This window comes from Rhincodon typus, chromosome 11, assembly GCF_021869965.1.
Source record: "Rhincodon typus isolate 14 chromosome 11, sRhiTyp1.1, whole genome shotgun sequence".
Classification (NCBI taxonomy): Eukaryota; Metazoa; Chordata; class Chondrichthyes; order Orectolobiformes; family Rhincodontidae; genus Rhincodon; species Rhincodon typus.
Genome location: NC_063342.1, coordinates 60,248,590 through 60,269,451, shown reverse-complemented (window position 1 = coordinate 60,269,451; position 20,862 = coordinate 60,248,590). Strand labels below are relative to the sequence as shown.

Genomic DNA, 20,862 nt, shown 5'->3' with positions numbered 1-20,862 from the left:
GCCTTCCAGTTCAGGTAGCATCCGAGTAAATCTTTTCTGCACTCTTTCTAATTTAATAATATCCCATCTGTAGCAAGGCAGCCAGAAACTGCATGCAGTACTCCAAACGTACAACTGCAACAAAACAACCCAACTCCTATACTCAATGCTCTAGCCGATGAAAGCTTGCATGCTGCAAGCCACCTTCACCACCCTGTGACTCCACTTTCAAGGAGCTATGAACCTGTACCCCTAGATCTTTTTGTTCTTTTAACACCTCCCAGATGTCAATATGATATTTTTCATGTAAAGTCCTGTTTGCTCTGAATACATCCCATTCAACTGTTTGAAGAAATCTACCAGGCTTAATATTAATCTATTATCAAACAACAGTCTATTAGGTGATTTCATTTTCTTGCTTACTTGTGCAATCTTGGATGTTGCCTACAAACCATTGTTTGTATGTTATAAATAATTCATTAGCTGCAAAGCACATTGGATCCTCAGAGGATGCAAAGGGAACTATGTATGTGCAACTTCTTTAGTTGCTAGATCAAATAAAAACATTTTTAAAAGTCCAGTATTTGGTTCATAGCAATATTCTGCAACTTTAATATCCTGGAATGGCATCATACAGTGAATTCACAAAGCTTCATCCATCATGTAGCTTTCAAAATGCTAAGATTTGTCCACAGTGAGTTACATCCATCTTTAACACTCCTATCTAGCTCTATCAAAAAGCTTGTGCAAAAATGCATGCCCTGTTTGAAGTATAATTGGTTATCTCTTTTTACACTTAATTATGCCAGGCACACAAAAGCTATATAGCCTTGATTGAATTGTTCCAGTTGCCACTACATTATCTGTACTGTTCTAACACAGTTTGCCATGTGTCCAGGATGAAAATGATCAAATCCCTGGCTGAAATTGTAATTAAAGTATTTTAATAAACCACTTGCTGACCGGTGATCAGGGAAGTGACTGTATAGCTTCTTCCCCCCGCCACCTCCCCGAGTAGTAGCAGGTTCCGGCAAACATTTTTCATAACTCTCAAGTCAGGAGCAGTAAAAAAATAGTGGCATTTAAATTAGTGCATAGCTAGTTTATGTTGAAATTGCCAAGTGGCAATATATAATCTGAAGTTGTCAGAGATATCAACACTTAACCTTTAGAGCTCACGTACTGGAATTATCATTGGTGGGGATAGGATTACCCATAAAGACTCAATTTTCTACTACCCACTCCCCCAAAAAAAAAAGCAGGCACCTTCATTCCTATTACCTAAGCAGCCCACCTCATTCTAAACAACCCTCCTAAATTCTTTAAATCACCTTCCCAAAACTGACCTCGACTACTACTACACTCCACATTTCTCCTCACAACCCCACCCACAGTATTTACATGACAGGGCTCCCAAATCATAGAATATTTCTCCTAATAATGCTACACCCATGCACCTCAACACTACATTCTGCATTGTTTGATTGCCCTGCTATACATGAAGACACTTTTCACTGTATCTCAGTACGTGACTGTAATAAATCAAAATCGAAAAAGTTCACTACATTGATCTCATATTGAGGAACTTTATAAGGAGAGATTAAGCAGATTGGGCTTGTACACACTGGAATGTAGAAGAATGAGAGGAGACTGTAATGAAATGATAGATCCTTAGGGGAAATTGACAGGATAAATGCTGACAAGTTACTTCAACATGAAAAAGAGTCCAGGAGCAGGGACGGGTGGAGAAAGGGTGATTTATGGTCACAATTGAGACAGATGAGCAGCAGTTTCTTCTGAGGGTAGTGAATCTGTAGAATTCTTTACCACAGAGGACTGTTGAGACTGGACTGCTTGCTAAGAGTATTCAAGGCAGAGATAGATTTTTAATCAGTAAGGAAATCAAGGGTTATAGGGAAGAGGCAGGAAAGTGGATTTGAGGATGATCAGATATGATTTTATTGAAAATATTGAATGGCAGAACAGACTTGATGGGCTGAATGGCCTACTTCTGTTCCTATATCTTATACTTTTACCTCCTTTCAAATGCTCCACGTTGACAATGCAGCTACTGTTCCTAAACCTCACTAGGTATTTCCATTGGCCTTAAATATTAGAATGTCATCTATTTCTCCCAATTTTTTTTCTAGTACTTCCATTTCCAGCCTCACTTCCCATTCTCAATTCATCTCCCTCCCAAAGTGTTTGTACCTCAAGATTTCTCCTGCCACAGCTCAAACTTATCACGAGCATGTCTAGAAACTATGATTACTAAAACTTAAGTGGTTTGCCATCTCTCCATCAGTCCTGTCCCACTGTCACAAAAAAGCCAGAGGCAAATATTGAGTCATGTCACATTTGCCCAACTGCTTAGACCATCCTTTGTCTTTTGCCTCTGTATTCTGCAAATAGCAACATAAAACAGGAGTACATGCGTAAACAGACAATTATCAAGGACAATTTAGAATCCCCACAAAATAGTGATGATAATTTGAATTTGAACAGCAAACAATTCCAACATGCTTTACAAAAATTTCGCTTATTCAGCTAACTTAATAAATTACATAGCATAAAAATAAAAATTTGCAAGCTGGTTTGATTTTTGCTGGAGTTGAGTATTTGCTAAGAGCAAATAGCCACTAACAAGGAACAAAACAGTTACATCTTGAGACCTTGAAGGGATCACAAAGTTCCACAGAACTTTAGCAGTGTAACATATTTTTGAATGTAAACCCCCAGCCAACATACACAGTACCAAAAGGTGATCTGCTGGTATGGTCGTCTGAAGCATTTTACCTTGTGTAGACATTGCAAGGTTAAAGACAAAATAAGAGTTGAATTCAGAATTGTACATTATTACTTTAATGAGGTGAGGAAGCCAACAAAGGACAAAAGTGCCTTGCACATTCGCTGCATAGATATCCCTTACCCCACACTTAAAACAAAACAGCTTTGCATTTGTCAGAAAACCTTTTCCTCTGACATCTGGACCCACAGCACTGCGGTATTGTTAATTAGCACATACAGTGAAACAAAGAGCTTCAACTTTATTTTGAGTCATCCCAAATCATGTATTTGAATAGTTTTTGAAAGAGGTTGCTCACCAAGATAAAAAAGGCCATGTGCAAAATTCAAACAAGAGCTCAGAAGCTGCCTATTCTCTAAAGGGACTAATGCTCTTTAAAATCAACACCCTGTTTATCAGAAGCAGCTGTACGTTAGCAATTGCAAACGGGAAGAGGCTGGACTTGTGCTTTGCTCTCTATGAAGCTGCAGCACTAAAGAATGCGTTTCTTATATTGTTATGAGCTTCTGCACATCTGCATTCTGGACAAAGACAGCACATTATTGAAGAGCTACTGTTTCTGCAGAGATATTTTATTTAAACCACTTGACACACTGCAATTTGGCTGCAAGATCTGTATTTAGACTTCAAAATTATATTGGTAGTGGAATTCACTTATTAACCAACTAAAAAGTTCATTGGCCAGTTTCGCTCTTGCTGCGGAATGCAAATATTTGACCATGTCTGAAAGTTCAAATCAGTTTTAATATCTTATGGAATGTCTGTTGGCAATTATTACTATGGTTGCACCTCAAAAATTTGTTTCCTCATAAAATAAACAATATCAGCACATAGCCACAAATATTTAACAGACTTGTGCACTGGTATAAGGAAGCCACATAGCCATTAACAAGTTTGAGATTTCATAGAAATTCACTTCATGAAAGATTATATTTTCAAAAGTACAAAAAACAGATCGGCCATCCTTCCACTGTGCATTGAGAGAAATAAAATCCAGTCCGTGACATTTGAAATAGTTATGTTTTTATGTTTTCAACTTGCAAATATGGATGTAACTTCCAGTTTGATACAGCAGTGGGCCCTTTCTTATTGGGTGTGCAGTATTCCAGTACGTAAATGATGGGTTCCTCAGATATGCAAACAGAGCAACTTTCAGACCAGAACTACTCAGTAGATCTGAAGTCTCGTCACCTTACAGGGGAACATGGCTGAAAAGATATGACACAGATTCTCCATTGTGGGTCCTGCGTATTGCCTCAGCAAGGATCATCGATATATCAATCACCTGAAAGGAAAGAAACCAGACTAAGTGGTTTTGTATTCAATACATTCTTTCAAATTAAATCCAAAGATCAATCTTACCCGAACTTTTGAGCAAATTTTCATTTTTTCTTCTTGTGGAATGGTGTTTGTAACAACAATAGCTTCAAATGCAGCATTATTTATTCGACTAATGGCAGGGCCAGAGAAGATACCGTGAGTAAGGATAGCATAAACTTTGGTAGCACCAGCACACAGCAACCTGAAGAACAAAACACAAAGGAGACTAAAATCTACAGGAACAATACAATATAAAGTATTGCAAAGATATTTAAACAAAAAATTAACGTCCATAAGGTTTAACATTTTGTGGGTTTGTTACCAGAAATCAAGACACACTGTTTACAAACAATAGTGCACTTGCTTTGAGGCAGTGATCAACAAGGTAGATGATTTATATTTCCACTTTCATTACCAGAACCATCAATGCTTCTATTCTGATATATAAACAACTTGGATCGAGCCAAATGCAAAATTTAAGTGTGTTGATGTCACAAGACTGAGCACAATTGAGAATTGAGAGGAGGCAGCAAGGATGTTTCAAAGTGATTTAGACAAGTTGAGTGAGTGGACAGACAAACGGCAGATGCAATGTGGCTAAATGTGAAGCTCTACACTTGGATGTGAAAAACAGAAAGGAAGGGTATTATTTAAGTGGTGATATATTGGGAAGTGCGAAGTGCAAAGTACACAGGGATCTGAGTGGTTTTGGACACCAGTCAATTCAAGTAGATAGGCCAATATATCATTTGCCTTCGGTCCAACAGAATGTGTTCAATAGTAGGGCTGTCTTATTGCCTTTACACAAGGCCTTAGTGAGACCACATCAGGAGTACTGAAAGCAGTTTTAGTCCCCCTATTTAAGAAATGATATACTTACTGTAGAAGCACTGCAGTAGAGGGTCACTACATTGATATCCAGGATGGCAAAACTGCTCTATGAGAACAGATAGGTTCAACTGGGCCTGTATTTACTAGAGTTTTAGAAGCAGGAGAGGGGACCTGATTGAAATATATAAAATTCTAACAGGGCTGCACAGAAGAGATGCAGGGAGGCTATTTTCCGCAGTTGGGAAATGTAGAACCAGGGGATGGAGTCTCAGGATACAGGGCAGACTATTTAGGATTTGGATGAGGAATTTTTTTTTGACAGAGTACTGAACCTGTGGAATTCTCTACCACAGAAGCTGTCAAGGCCAAATCACTGCATATACTCAAGAAAAAGATAGATAAAGGGGCATGGGTAGGTGGGAATATGACATTGAGAAAGAGGATCAGTCATGATCCTATTGAATGGCAGAGCAAACACAAAAGGGCTAAAAGGCCTACTCCTGCTCCTCGTTTTTCCAGACTGGCATGTCAGAGAAAATAAAAAAGTCACCCATGAGCTAATCACAAGAAGCAATCTGTTAGAGTATCTTAGTAAATTCAAACCATGAGTGAAGCTGGAGTCTAAAATTATTGATAACAATACAAATAATATTCAAATTCCACTTATGCAGGAGTTTCGCCTTTTAAAGTGGCATTTGATCAAACTATCATTCTCTTATGAATGAGAACTCTGGATTTTCTGAAGTGACAAGCCGGAACGCTATTCTTCTGTTTAAATACAATTTCAGTATCTGTATTAGTATAACCATTTTGGACAGCTCAAGTTTTCAACAGCAGCCCATACCTCACCCATAAAAGCAGGAATGACCAATTTAACATGAATATAATTTATTTTATTCACTCTTTGGACATAGGCATCGCTGGGTGGCTAGCATTTATTGCCAGTCACTAGTGGCCCTTGAGAACGTGGTAGTGAGCTGCCTTCTTGAACTGCTGCACTCCACGTGCTGCAAGTTGACTGACAATGCCGTTAAGGAGAGAATTCCAAGATTTTGACCCAGTGACGGTGAAAGAAGAGTGATATTTCCAAGTCAGGATGGTGAGTAGCTTGGAGCGGAACTTGCAGTTCCTATATATCTGCTGCCCTTGTCTTTCTAGATGGAAGTGGTTATGGGTTTGGAAGGTGTTGTCTAACAATCTTTGAATTTCTGCAGTGCATCTTATAGTACACTGCTGCTATTAAGGATGCTTGTGGATGTAGTGCCAATCAAACTGGCTTTTTCGGGGATAGGGTCAAGTTTCAAGTGTTGTTGGAGCTGCACTTATCAGGCTAGTGGGGAATATTCCATCATACTCCTGACTTTTGCCTTGTAGATGGTGGAAAGACTATGGGGAGCCAGAAGATGAATTATTCGCCAGAAGATTTCTAGCCTCTGACTAGTGTGGCAAGTCTAGTTGAATTTGTGGTCAGTGGTAGTGTAGCCCTCAAATGTTGATTGGGCAGGTAGGGGTATTCAGTGATGGTAACACCATTAAACGTCCAGGGGTGTTCGTTAGAATACTGGAAATGGTCATTGGCTGGCATTTGTGGGATGAATGTTACTGGCCATGGTGTCGGCCCAAGCCGGGATATTGTCCAGATGATGTTGCATTTGAACATGGACTGCTTCAGTATCTCAAGGATCAAATAGTGCAAATCAGTGAATGTCCCCACGCTGACTTACGATGCAGGGAAGTAGCTGAAGATGGTTGGGCCTAGGACACTAGCCTGAGGAACTCCTGCAGAGATGACTGAACTCTAGCCACCACAACCATCTTCCTATGTGCCAGGTACGACTCAAGCCAGCAGAGAATTTGTCCCCTTTCCCTAGCAAAGTTGGAATCAATGGGTGTCCCCTTGATGCCACATTCAGATTAATGCAGCATTGACATCGACAGCTGTCACTCTCATCTTAACTCCTCAGTTCAGCATTTTTGTCCATGTTTGAACCAAGGTCAGGAGGTCATAAGGTCAGGAGCTGAGTGGTCTTGATGGAACCCAAACTGGATGTCACTTGACACCACTGTTGATGACACCTTCAATCACTTTACTGATGATTGAGAGTAGATTGATGGGATAGTAATCGGCTGGTTTGATTTATTCTTTTCTTTTAAACATACGGTAAAATACTTGGGCAATTATCCACATTGTTGAGTAGATGTCAGTGTTGTAACTGTACTGGAACGGCTTGGCTTAGGGGAGTGGCAAGTTTTGCAGCACAGGCCTTCAGTACTATTGCTAGAATGTTGTCAGGGTCCATAGCCTTTGCAGTATCCCGTGCCTTCAACTATTTCTTGATATCGTGTGGAGTGGATCAAATTGGCCGACGACTAGCATCTGTAATGCTGGGGACCACCGGAGGAAGCCGAGATGGATCATCCACTCAGCACCTCTGGCTGAAGACTTCTGCGAATACTTCAGACTTATGTTTTGCATTCATGTGTCTGACTCTTCTATCACTGAGGATGAGGATATTCATGAAGCCTCCTCCTCAAGTTGTTTAATTGTCCACAAACATTCATGACTAGATGTGGGATGACTGCAAAGCTCATGTCAGATCTGATGGCTTTAGGATCATTTGGGCTCTGTCTATCACTTGCTGCTTATGCCGTTTGGCAAGCAAGTAGTTCTGTAGTGACATAATTACTTTTCAGGAACAAAGAGTTGTCCCCATCGGAGTAAACTAGATTTAGGAAGTTCCAGATAAAATTCAGTACAGAATTTTCTCTACTGCCTCTTCCCAGAACTTTATAATATGACTTCCCTATAAAAATCCCACAGCACATTGTTTACCAGATACCATTTGAGTAAAGTATCATTTTAAAAAGTTCTTTCAGAAATAGCCATCACTTTCAAAATTATCTTGCCAATGATTCCTAATTGACCTTGAATGGAGTAGCTTGAAGTTCAAAGTTCTGGAGTCATGTGAAGGCCAGACATGTCAAGATGGCAAATATCTTTCCTTAAGAGAGATTAATTTAATTGAGACAAGCTTTGAATTCCAGACTTTGTTAAATTAATTTAAATTCCACAAGCTGCCAGTGTGATTTAAACTTGCATGCTAAGAGCATTAGCCTCAGCCTCTGGAGTAATAGTCCAGTGACTATAAAACAATCTTCCCATTATGGTTCCCAGGAAGTTGTCTGCACAGGACAGTCACCATGGGAAAGCGTAAGACATTGGGTCCTGTGTTTCTTTTTAAATTCTACTCATTTAATTTTGTTTAAACAAATGATTCGATTTTTCAGCATATCCAGAATCAAGATCTTGCTCCTTTTCCTTCTGTTTAGGATCCACGATGGCACTTTTAGACTCTAGAGATCCATTATGAAATAAGACTACTTGTCAGGTAAATGCAGGTTTCTGTAACATTTATTCACTTCACAATAGGTGCTTTCGGGAAGGCCTGCATTTTCTTTCTGTGCAATATGTCCTTTAAGATCAGGGCAGACTGGGAAGTACATTGAAAGGTAAGTTTCCTGATTATAACATCTTTAGGTTACAAACACCCATGTGACCCAAGGTAGCCATGGGGATGAAGAGCTTGAGAAGCAAGGATAAATAGAAAGCTAACTGCAGTTGGGTTGGGTTTCAGCTATGTTACTGTTTGACAGTTTAGAACACAAATTTCACGAGAGAAAATGAGCAAGGTTCTCGCTTAATAAACAGCTTTTATGTTTGGGAGATTTTAATTTGGTCCTTGTATTGAAGCAGGTCATTGACTATAGAGTCTATGTTACTTTGTGTCACACAGGTGGAAAGAAACTGGAAATTGGATAAGACTCGGTGACAAAACTGACTCGGCAGTGAACTCCATCAGACCAACTAAAAAGTTAAAGAGGAACTATTTAGGAACTCATGTGATCAATGATGCCATTTCCCTGTTAAGAGAGGGCTCTTTGCTGTGTACTTTGTTGGTGCTACCATGTCCATGGATTTTGGATAAAATACAGCTGCTGGTGAACATGGTTCAAGGACTGAAACAATTTGATGGAAAGGAGGAATAGATCGTACAAAACAAAATTGGATTTCAAAACAGAGATTGCTCATGCTAGCACATTTTTGCCCAAACAATGCAAGTGGCTGCAACGATGTCAGCTGTAATGTTGCTGTATTGACTATTTAAAGTGATATTTATCTTATTGTTTAAAATAGGGGGCATGAGAAAACTTTGGCAGATAGGATCAAGGAAAACTCCAAGGCTTTTTACACGTACGTGAGGAATAAGAGAATGACCAGAGAAACGATAGGGCTGATCAAGGATTGTAAAGGAAATTTGTGCACGGAGCCTAAAGAGATAGGAGAGGTCCTTAATTAATATTTTTCTTCGGTATTCACAGCTGAGAGGGACCGGGTTGTAGAGGAGAACAGTGTGAAACAAGCTGGGAGCTAGAGGAGGTCTATGTTAGTAAGGAAGATGTACTAGGAATTTTGAGGAAGTTGAAGATAGATAAGTCCCCCGGGCCTGATGGGATTTATCCAAGGATTCTATGGGAAGCGAGGGAAGAGATCACAGGGCCTTTGGCGATGATCTTTTCGTCCTCACTGTCCATGGGTATAGTGCCAGAAGATTGGAGAGAGGCAAACGTCATTCCCTTGTTCAAAAAAGGGAATAGGGATAACCCCGGAAATTACAGGCCAGTTAGTCTTACATTAGTGGCGGGCAAATTATTGGATAGGGCTCTGAGAGATAGGGTTTATGAACAGTTGGAAAGGCAGTTTGATTCATGATAGTCAGCATGGATTTGTGAGGGGTAGATCATGTCTCACAAATCTTATTGAATTCTTTGAAGAGGTGACCAAACACGTGGATGAAGGTAGAGCAGTGGATGTGGTATACATGGATTTAGGTAAAGCATTTGATAAGGTTCCCCATGGTAGGCTCATGAAGGTGGTAAGGAGGCATGGGATAGGGGGAAATATGGCAGATTCGATTCAGAACTGGCTGACCCTTAGAAGATAAAGGGTGGTCATGGATGGAAAATTTTAAACATGGTGCTCAGTTACGAGTGGTGTACCACAAGGATCTGTTCTGGGTCCTCTTCTATTTGTGATTTTTGTAGATGAGTTGGATGAAGGACTGGAAGGGTGGATTAGTAAGCTCACGGACTATACGAAGGTGGGTCGAGTTGTGGACAGTGCAGAGGGCTGTTCTAGGTTACAAAGGGACATTGACAGGATGCAGAGCTGGGCTGAGAAGTGGCAGATGGAGTTTAACCCTGAAAAGTGTGAGGTGATTCATCTTGGAAGGACAAACTCAAAAGCAGAATACACGGTTAACGGAAAGATTCTTGGCAGTGTGGAGGAGCAGAGGGATCTTGGGGTTCATGTCCACAGTTCCCTGGAAGCTGCCACCCAGGTGGATAGAGTTGGTAAGAAGGCGTATGGTGTGTTAGCTTTCATTAATAGAGGGATTGAGTTCAAGAGCCATGAAGTTATGTTCCAGCTATACAAAACCCTGGTTCGGCCACATCTGGAGTATTGTGTCCGGTTCTGGTTGCCTCATTACAGAAAAGATGTGGAAGCGTTGGAAAAGATGCAGAGGAGATTTACCAGGATGTTGCCTGGAACGGAGGGAAGGTCTTATGAGGAAAGGTTGAGAGCGCTAGGGCTTTTCTCTTTAGAACGACGAAGGATGCGAGTTGACTTGATAGAGGTGTACAAAACGATCAGAGGTATAGACAGACAGCCAGAGACTTTTGCCTCGGGTGGAGGTAGTTATTACGAGGGAGCATAGTTTTAAAGTCAGTGGAGGTAGATATAGGGGAGACGTCAGAGGTAGATTCTTTACTCAGAGAGTGGTCGGGGCGTGAAATGCATTGCCGGAGATGGCAGTAGAGTCGGCCTCATTAGGGGCATTTAAGAAGCTATTAGATAGGCATATGGATGATAGTATAAGGTAGGGGTGGAGGTTAGATGGACCTTAGGATTAGGGCAAAAGTTTGGCACAACATCGTGGGCCGAAGGGCCTGTACTGTGCTGTACTGTTCCATGTTCTATGTTCTATATCCTTTAGCTGTTAATCGATGTTTGAATTATGCTGTTTTTAGATACTTTGTTACAGTGAAAGTTTAAAGGGTGAAACCTGATCCATCAGTTTTATTTCCATTGGCACCATGGGGATTCCATCATGGGTAAATTAACCTTCCATCTCACATTGTACACAGGCAGTGCAGCAGATGCCTATCTTAAACATTTCAAGGTCAGTATCTCATTAGGTGTGCAGCAGCAGTGAAATCATAAGTGCCATACTTCATCTCTCTTCAGGGGCATTCAAAATGGATTTTGAGAGAGACTGAGAAGACTATGTATTTTAAATAATTAATCAATTCTCCTACTAGGCAATTAGGTAAATTGATAATAGGTGCAGTGGTCTCATTAAGAATAGATCCAAAACCACACACCAATGAAATGCAAGCAAAATTGTGTCTCCTTTGAAACAGATCAAGGACCACATAAAAGTATTGAATATGGTGGTGGAAAAGACAAGAATGACTATTTGCTTTGTAGAACACACTTTGAAAGTAATATTCAGGGTTGTGCAGGAGAAAGAATACCATTCTTGGATTAGCAGCCTGCTCTCCAGGGAAGAAGAAACATGGTTGTGAAAAGCTATTCCTTATTAGAGGTGTTCATCAGAACAAGTGAAGAAAAGCATTCAAGAAATGTGTCAAGGTTAATGTTGCCTAAACATAAATTACAAGTTTGGTGTAGTTTCAATTAAACCCTTTTAACTCTACATATTGATTTTACATAGCAATCTCTTTAACCGGACACACAATGACAAGGCAATTCACACCATTAATGTGGGAAAATATGAAGTTGTTCAGTTTGGAAAAATAAAAGTGGACAATTTAAATCGACAATGACTGCAAAAGTCTGAAGTACAGAGAGATCTCGTTGTTCTAGCATGAGTCACAAAACATTAGTTTTCAGGTAAAGCAAGTGTTTATAAAGGCTAATAGAACGATATCCTTAATCACAAGAGGAATTAAACATTAACTATAGAGGTTATGCTTCAGTTACACAAGGCACCGGTGAGGCCGTACCTTGAATATTGTACAGAGCGAGGAGGAGGTCTACTAAGTTGATATCTGGAATGAGCAGGTTGTGCAAATAAGGCTATATTGGTCAGGCTGGGCTTGCTTTCACTGGAGTTGAGAAACACGAGGAGTGATATAATTGAAGTTTAGAAGATCCAGATTTAGAATTCTGGATTCCTCTTGTGGGTCTATCCAAACAAGGGACACTTATAAAACTAGTGGTGTCCCATGTACAGCAGAGAGGAAAGTTTTTTGCTTAGCAGGTTGTGACTCTTTAGAACTCTGCCTCAGAAGGTGGGAGAGGCGGGGTCATCGAATATTTTTAAGATGGGGGTAAATGATTTCTAGTTAAGGAATCAAACGCCATCGGGGATAGTCAGGAATGTAGAATTTGGAACACAAACAGATCAAAATACAGACAGCATTGTTACTATTTGCTGTATCATCTAATAAATGGGTTAGAGAGAATGAGAAGCACCTTAAAACTAAAAGGTAGAGCTTCTGAAAATTCTCATGGAGACTTTTTTTAAAAAAAAACTGTGTTCCCTATCCTGAAAGCTAAACTGCGAAGTTCGAAGCTACTTGTCCAGTGAAACAAATGCAGGAGGTTGATCAAGAAACTTGACAGGATTTATAGTCTTGTATGCTTCAAGAATGGGTCAAATAGTTGTTTCCACCTTTGAATTCCTAGGGACCCATCCCTTGTCCTTTCACACTGAAGGTAAGAATTCTCGGTGTTATACCCATCCAAAGAGGAATAACTTTTAAGCAGCGTATCAAAAGTAAAATTTTAAAAGATAAATGGAGATCAAGAAACATGCCAATTCCAAAAAATTGTACTAGTTCATATGAACTTGGCTAACTACTAAAATATATTTTAAAAATAGCCCACGTTCAAAAACCAGAAATGTAAGTTGTGTAAATATATCCATCGTGAGTGTGCTCTCCTCAAAAACGACCACATCACAAAATAATTGAACAAGAATATTATGTAGGACAGTCAAACCCTTATTTGGCCTCAACTTTAAACCCTTGATGAAGCTTCAACTCAAGGAAACAGAAGGCACATCTGCTTCCTGGGTTTTCCAAATGTTCCTTCTCCCCCAGCCCTGTGTACACAGCAACACCAGTATTCTTCACTGGAAAAAATAATCTTCCGGGAACTATTTTTACTATTTGCTCGTATTTACTTACTTGTCAGCAGCATGACATATTGTCCCACATGTGTCTGCCATGTCATCCACAAGAATGGCCACTCGATCTTTAACATCGCCAACGAGCACCATTCTATCTACCTCATTTGCCTTCTTTCTCTCTTTATGGATCAGTGCAAATTCAACATTCAACCTATCAGCAATTGATGTTACCCTAAAGTAAAACCACAAAGAAGTGATTATAACATCAATAATCAAACTGGAACCCAAGGCAAAATTTAGCAGTTTACCAATTGAAATAATGGCAGCGTTATACAGATCAAATGGTGAGGCATGTGATGTGAATCAGGAAAGTTATTTTTGCATTTATAATTGAAGACTGTACCCAATACAACAATTATTCTAGCATTTGCTTTTTGGCATCTCTCGTTTCTGTGAAACATGAGCGATGAAAAAGTAATTAAAATGCTATTTTTTCTTTCACTGGCATGTTGTATTGACTCTATCTTAATATCACAACCAGACCAAGCAAACTGTATATTTATAACTGGACTCAAAAGGTAGTTACCTTTTGGCTCCACCAGCATCAGGAGAGACAATTATTGAATTCCTCCACTCTGGAATATTCTCCTTTATCCACTGCAGTACTGCTGGCTCTGCATACAAGTTATCCACAGGAATATCAAAGAAACCCTATTCAAGGATAATTAAAGTGATCAGTTTTTGGAGAAAGGCTAAAAATGTACAGTACTCTTAGCTTCAATGGTATCTCCAAAAACTCGGTGATTAAATTTGCTTTGAATCCTTCACCCGGAATCTTTAGATTTTGTTTTTCAAATAATAGCATTTATTATGTTAACAAACATCCATTGAAAAATTTGAGATTGTAACAATTATATTTGTTCTAAGTGCTCCTACAGATAGGAGGTCAACCAATTGATCAATGAAAGCATTTCATCCAAGGTAGATATAAAATGGCAATTCTTCATTCATGTCATTGGAATGATTTAGTTAGAATAAATGTATTAGTAGATACAATTGATACATTAAATATAACCAATTACCTGTACTCTACAACTTCAGCAAATCTATTTTGATGAATTATTTAGTCAGAATTGTCACCTTTAAAATACTGAACATTTTAAATATGTAAAACACAAAACATGTAGAACTTGATGAAATCACCAGAATTTGCAGTTGAAAATAAAATCACTCATTTTGCCATCTACACAGACAACGTCTAATTCATGTTGACCAATATGCTGCTGTTGGGATATTACGTAAAAGTTTAACAATTCAGTCCAGTCCCTTATCTTTTTGTCCTCCCATCACGTTCACTACAAATTTTAGGTCAAAGTGGGTGCAGAGGCAGGCATTTACTACAAGTAACACTCGAGGGACGACTCTTAATTCTTTTTTATGCACAGTATCTGCAGCTCTCCCTGTTTAAAAGGAGAGTGGATTTATATCTACATTTACAAACTGTTTTTGCCTCTGATCATTAGCCACACATGTTGATTTGTGGGTCTGCCAAGATACTCAATGGAGGAATACTCAAGGTCGAATTCCTGCTACTCCAGGTACCAGACTAAAATAAGACCTTAATAAAGCTCAGCTATCATTTGCAGAATACTCCAATCGAATTGCACCAACTCACTGGCTGTGGATTTAGCACTCAGTGACATCTGTGGAAGACTCCCTTAAATATACGGTTTTCTTTGATTAAGGCCAGAGATACTTCTTTTTTGCGGGGAACAACTCATTGTTTTCAATTGACTACATTAAATAAATAAGTTGTGCAGTTGAGTAACAGACATGTGGCCAAGAAGACTCTACATGCTGCAAATTGTTACACCTCTAGAAAAATATTGCCCAATAAGAGGCATCTTGGCATGGTCAGATAGCCTAGTTGCTATTACTTGACTAAAATGATGTCATGTTTTACACTAACCTGTATCTGAGAGGCATGCAAATCCATGGTGATGATATGATCTGCTCCAGCAACTGACAACATGTTGGCCACAAGCTTAGCTGAAATTGGGGCGCGACTCTAAAAGAAGACAGATGTGAGTCAGATCTCCGACAGCACAAATGCACGATTTCAGCCCAGATAATGTTCCAATCTGTCAGGATTCTTCAGGGACTGGTAAATTCTCCTGTAATAAATCAAGTTGGAGTTACATTCCAATCACTGGAAATCCAAATTACTGAGACACTGTTTCCTGGAATGTGTTATCCTACCCCAGGTAATGAATGCACTCGTCCAAGTCATTCCGTCAATGATATCTAACCTAAAAGTACTTTATAACAATGCAAATCATCATCACTAATAGGTCAATACATTTTCAGTTCAACCCATGTTGATTGAGAAGGCATGAAGGCACAACTACTTGAACTGAAATGGTTAAGGAAAATTACTGAAGTCGTAAACTCAGCAGTGAAACGCTCAGATTGAGTGTTTAACTCCGAAATACAGCACGCTAACATAGTCCTCATTTTGCAGTAGTAGCCAAGGGCTCAGATCTTTCAGGTCAGGTGACTCTTACTTTCTGGTTAAAAACCCAAACTGAGTCACTATCACCATGGTCCAATTTATCATTCTTCCAGACTCAAAAACAAAATAAGTTTCACGGTCTGAAGAAAGAACCAATTCCAGTCATCAACATTTACTGGCAAGCTGAGATACGGACAACCAATTTGAAGCTGCAATTCTGTGGAAACTTCGTTTCACTAGCTATTAACAGAGTATTATTCTTGGAATGTTTTAATTTTCTTCACTTGACTAACTCATGAAAAATCTTTTGCATTATACTGGAAAGCAAATATAGAGCAGATTGGTAACAAACGGGAAACTGGAACTCAAGACTTTCAATTGAAGCACCATAAGTTTATTGTGCAATTTTTTCATTATAAATTTTAATATCTCCAAGCATCTGCATTTTTGACAAGTCAGTTTCAAATAAGGCACAGCCCTACAAGAACAGAACTCAAAAACTAACAAGAAAATCCTAATCAAGATACATTCCCGTATCACATACCATATAAAACACAAACTCATTGTCAATGTACCTACTTGACAGAGGGAGAGCGAAACATGCATTATTTGAATTAATTCCAAATGAAGGCACAATAGCATTGGGGAATGGAATGTTGCCTAATTTTGACTATTAGTATTGGTCATTTTGAGGTCAAACATACCAGTCACGTGCAGAATAAAGCCTTTAACTGTCTAAGTAATCTCAAGTTCAACTTTGCAGTAATTCTCATGACACCAGGAGAACATTGGACATGACCACTGCTAGGCAAGACTAGTGCGTGTAAAAGTGGGAACACTTGTTTGACTCATGCTAACAAGAAACAAACATGCTCAGTGAACTGAATATGGTACAGATTTAGAAATGTACTTTGGAATTTTGAAATCCTAATTAAAATACTATAATTGAAACTTAATAAATGTAACACTATAGTGTAATTGTGCTAATTTTGACTCAATTCAGTTAACATGAGTAAAGCTTAAAAATGGCAATAAGCAGCCAGAAAGATTGACCTCAAGTACTTCTCACACATTAGTCCTTGTGCTGCAGCTCATTGATTCTCAAAGAGAATCAAGCGTTAACTTCTATTTGTTTCACCAAGGGAAACAATCCACTTAGTTGAAGAAAATAGAAGCAATATCTAACCTGATGTTTAGCTCAGACAATTTGTTGAAAAACACGTGAAATTAGTTTACCCTGCATCTCATTTGGATATCCTAGTCTTTTCAACAAGCATAAGACAAAGGCTTCTTGTCAATGGCTATTAAATGAGCTGAATTTTCTTTTTAAATATTACAACAGATCAGTTGTATTTGATGTCAAAAGGGCCATTTTATTCTATTTCAGGAGAAAATTAGGTATCTGAGCCACTCAATTAACTGAAAAATGAGATCTTTTTATTCAGAAAACCCAAGAACTGTTGAGAGCCTCTGGTAAATGCTGGTTGGCTGAATTCGTAAAAGTGCAAACCATGGAAGCAAATTTTAAAATGGTAGTTGGACGTAGCAGTGTCACTCGAGTGACAATCATTCATTAACATATTTGAACAATTTGTTCCAAAGATTATTGCAGTTATCAGATTATTAACATTTACTTGCATAATTAGGAGAAACGTCCATAAGATACCAGCGATGTAGGCCATTCAGTCCATCAACTCTGTTCCACCACGCAATGAGATCATGTCTGATCGGATAATCCTCAACTCCACTTTCCTGCCTTTCCCTATAACCCTCGATTCACTCACTAATTAAAGATCTATATCAGCCTTGAATATACTTATGACTCAGTCTTGACAGCCCTCCGAGGTAAAGAATTCCACAGATGCACGCATGCTGTCACAATGAGTCATGCAAATCAGGCAAAAGAGAAATCTGATTGTCTAAAGTTTAAAAAAAATACACACCAACCCTATTGTGATGCAAAGAATACTATTTGAGATTGCTGCTAAACCATGATGGTGCACTTCAAATTATTTTAGGTCAAAATGTTTGACAGTGAAATGCATAAATCAAAACACTAACTTTCTGATGTCAATTGTAACAGATAAACACAATGCAAAGATTAACCTGCATAAAATTGTCATTACCAATAATTAATGTTTTTTGCATTAGGCATTAGTGTAGTAGGTGATTTTAAAATATCGACCAGGTTAATTATTCATACTCTAGATTTACAATATTTTTAAGGACATAAATCAATAGCCAGCAACCCAAACAAGAACATCTTTGCTACTTATATTAAAATGGCATCACCTCAAAAAACAACTAAGATAATTAGTCTGCAATCTGTAAATGGACCCTTCGTTTAAAAAGTGCCACTGCAACTGAGAGTGCGGCACTACCCATCGGCTCATGTGATAAATTCTGAAACTTTGGCTACTTAATTAAAAATTTACTAACTATATATTTAAGCATTTATGTTATATACACACACCAATAACGTTGTGCCCAATACAGACACAAAGTACACAAATTTAAAATCTATTTTTCAAGACAGACCCACGAGATTTTAAGATGGCTGGCAACATATCGAGCAATTTCAGCTTCAGACAGACCTGAAATCCAATGAAACACCTCAGTAAAATAGAAGTAATCTCAGCTAGTTGGGTAACTCTTAAATCCTTTTAAGGATGAACTATAAACAGAGTCTTTGGTCCAATTCGTCCAGGCCGACCAAGTTTCCTAAGTTAAACTTGTCCCACTTACCTGCACTTGGCCTACATTCCTCCAAACGTTTCCTATTCATATACTTACCCCAAATGTCTGTTAAATGTCATAACCGTACCTGCGTCTATCACTTCCTCTGCCAGTTCATTCCACACATGAAACACGTTGTGGAAAAAGTTGCCCCTCAGGTCCGTTTTAAATCCTTCTCATCTCACTTTAAAAACATGCCTGCTCGTTTTGAACTGGAGCAGAATTAACTTCTGTGCAGTTTCCAGTAAGTTCAATAAATATCATTCAAGTTTAAAAGCAATTTACCCCTTATGGACAGGGGTGGAAAGGTGTGGGTCAAGAGGATATCACCAAGATTTGACAAAACAAATTACTACTATCAAACAGTTTATTAGTACCACCTCACTGACTAATGCATAATCAAGCAAATAGCTATTTTGCTTCATCCAAACAGTTCTGCTCAAAAATGGGTAATCTTGACACAAATATAGAGGATGTTGACTTTGACAGCTCAAATGATCCAACACTAATTTGTAGACAACTATTTTTTAAAATATGGTCTAACTACACAGAGGAAAATACTTGTCTTAGAAATTTACCTGAAGTCAAATGTCCTGCAAGCAAACTTCACATCAGACTTAGAAGAGACACAGAACTGGTCAAAGATTTTGAAGCTAAAGGTCACAGTGAAGCATGAAGTGGTTGGAGAGATGTTGCTAAATATTTCCGTGGACCTTAAAACGGACAATTAGCAGAATATGTAACAGCTAGATTGTGAATTTCAAAACTCATTTCATGTAGCAGCAGAACAGCAGGAAAAAAAAAAATCACATCAGTCCGGTTGTCTATAACATAGGATTCCTGAGGTGAAGGTCTAGATCTAACAGTCTTTTACTTCTCACAAAAGCCAGTGGCTATTACTCATGTTATACCTATTTCTCAATATTGAGATGATCTTCAAAGAATCTTTCAGAGTCCATCTGTAGAGTTAAGCTAATTATTGTCTCCTCACTAGGAGTGAGGGAGAGCCTTCATACTTTATACAGTTTCTAACTTGCTTCTGAAAGAAAAAAAGTTTTCCTATTCATGAACTTCAAATCCGGTTTCCAGTAAAGACTCACATCCTCAATCGCTCTCATCCTTCCAACCTCTACAAGCAGTTATCACTGAACAGGTGCATCAGGTTACCATGCAATCAAATAGTGTAAGTGCATTTGAACAACAGGATCCAAGACATCAAAGGACTGGCGTGCAAATATTGGTTCACTTATGTCAACAATTGGAGCAGACCAATGTCAGAAATATAATGACAGCAACTGATGCTATATAAAAATGAATGTGAAAACCATGTCTAGCAAATTAGCCAACAGTGCTCTGGTACGTATATCTGTATCTATCTGAACAGACTGTTTCCAACTTGTAGAAAGTTTTTTTTGAAAAAAGCAAAACAGGTAATGCGCAAATAGTAACTCTAATATTGGCAGTATAAAAACAAACTGGAACACGTTGACAAAAGAGCAATGACCAGATATACTAAAAAGGAGAACGAAGTTTGAGACGAAAAGCACAGACTACCCAAGATAGTAATATCTTTGTAATATGAAGATAATCACGTAGTATGGTCATACTCCAGTATCACAGGGCATTGCTGAGACCACATTTGGGGGGTACAGTCGTATTGTATTTTTTGAATTCTTTATTTAAGGAAGAATGGAGTTGTGTTGGAAGCAGTTCAGAGGTTTACTTGACTAATATTTGAAAGGGGCATGTTATCTTTTGAAGAAAAGTTTGAAAAGTCTAGGCTTGTATCCACTGGAGTTTAGTAGACTAACAGATGACTTGATTAAGGAAGACAAGAGGTTCTTGGTAAGGGGTGAAAGGGTTTAGGCAGGAATGTAACCTCATCTACAATCAGATGAGCAGATCGATAAAATGGTTCAGAACATGTGGACTTTTTTTCCATTCCTAACCTATACACTGAATGCAGAAACAGGAAACAGATTTTGAAGGAACTGTATACATTATTAGTTCAGCTATAGCATGAGTACTGTGTACAGTTCTGATCACCTCATCGTAGAAAGGATGTTATTACATGACAGAAAGTGCAGATGTGAACCAGAAGGATGTAGTCTGGACTGGGAAAATACAACCGAAGAAAGATTGGATACATTGGGTTGCCCTCATAGGAGCAAAGGAACCTAAGGGGAGTTTTGTGGTGTGCAAGACTGAGGGGCCCAGAATGGGCATATTTATCTTAACATAGATGTTAGTGACTAAGGGGCATAGATTTAAACTGATTGCTGAAACTATCACAGGGATAGTAGCAACTGTAACAACCGGAGTAATAACTGTTTTTCTTCTAGAGGGTGGCTGGGGTCTAGAACTCATTGCTTGAGACAGCAATAGTTGTGGAAACCCGCAACCTTTTTAAAAACAACTGCCTAGATATGAGATAACAAGGTGTAGAGCTGGATGAACAA

At 38.7% G+C, this 20,862-nt stretch overlaps 1 protein-coding gene across 2 annotated transcripts in view; it reads right to left on the bottom strand.

Moving 5' to 3' along the window:
- Positions 1–562: 562 nt before the first annotated feature.
- LOC109920625 (ribose-phosphate pyrophosphokinase 2) overlaps positions 563–20,862 on the bottom strand; it is a 34,032-nt gene continuing 13,732 nt past the window's right edge. For both annotated transcript variants that reach the window (XM_020520667.2, XM_048602574.1), the window contains exons 3-7: positions 15,125–15,223; positions 13,742–13,866; positions 13,214–13,387; positions 4,148–4,307; positions 563–4,070 (exon numbers count right to left, since the gene is read on the bottom strand). In XM_020520667.2, the coding sequence (XP_020376256.1) occupies positions 3,978–4,070; positions 4,148–4,307; positions 13,214–13,387; positions 13,742–13,866; positions 15,125–15,223 (651 nt within the window). In that variant the 3' untranslated portion in view covers positions 563–3,977. The remainder of the gene's footprint in view (positions 4,071–4,147; positions 4,308–13,213; positions 13,388–13,741; positions 13,867–15,124; positions 15,224–20,862) is intronic.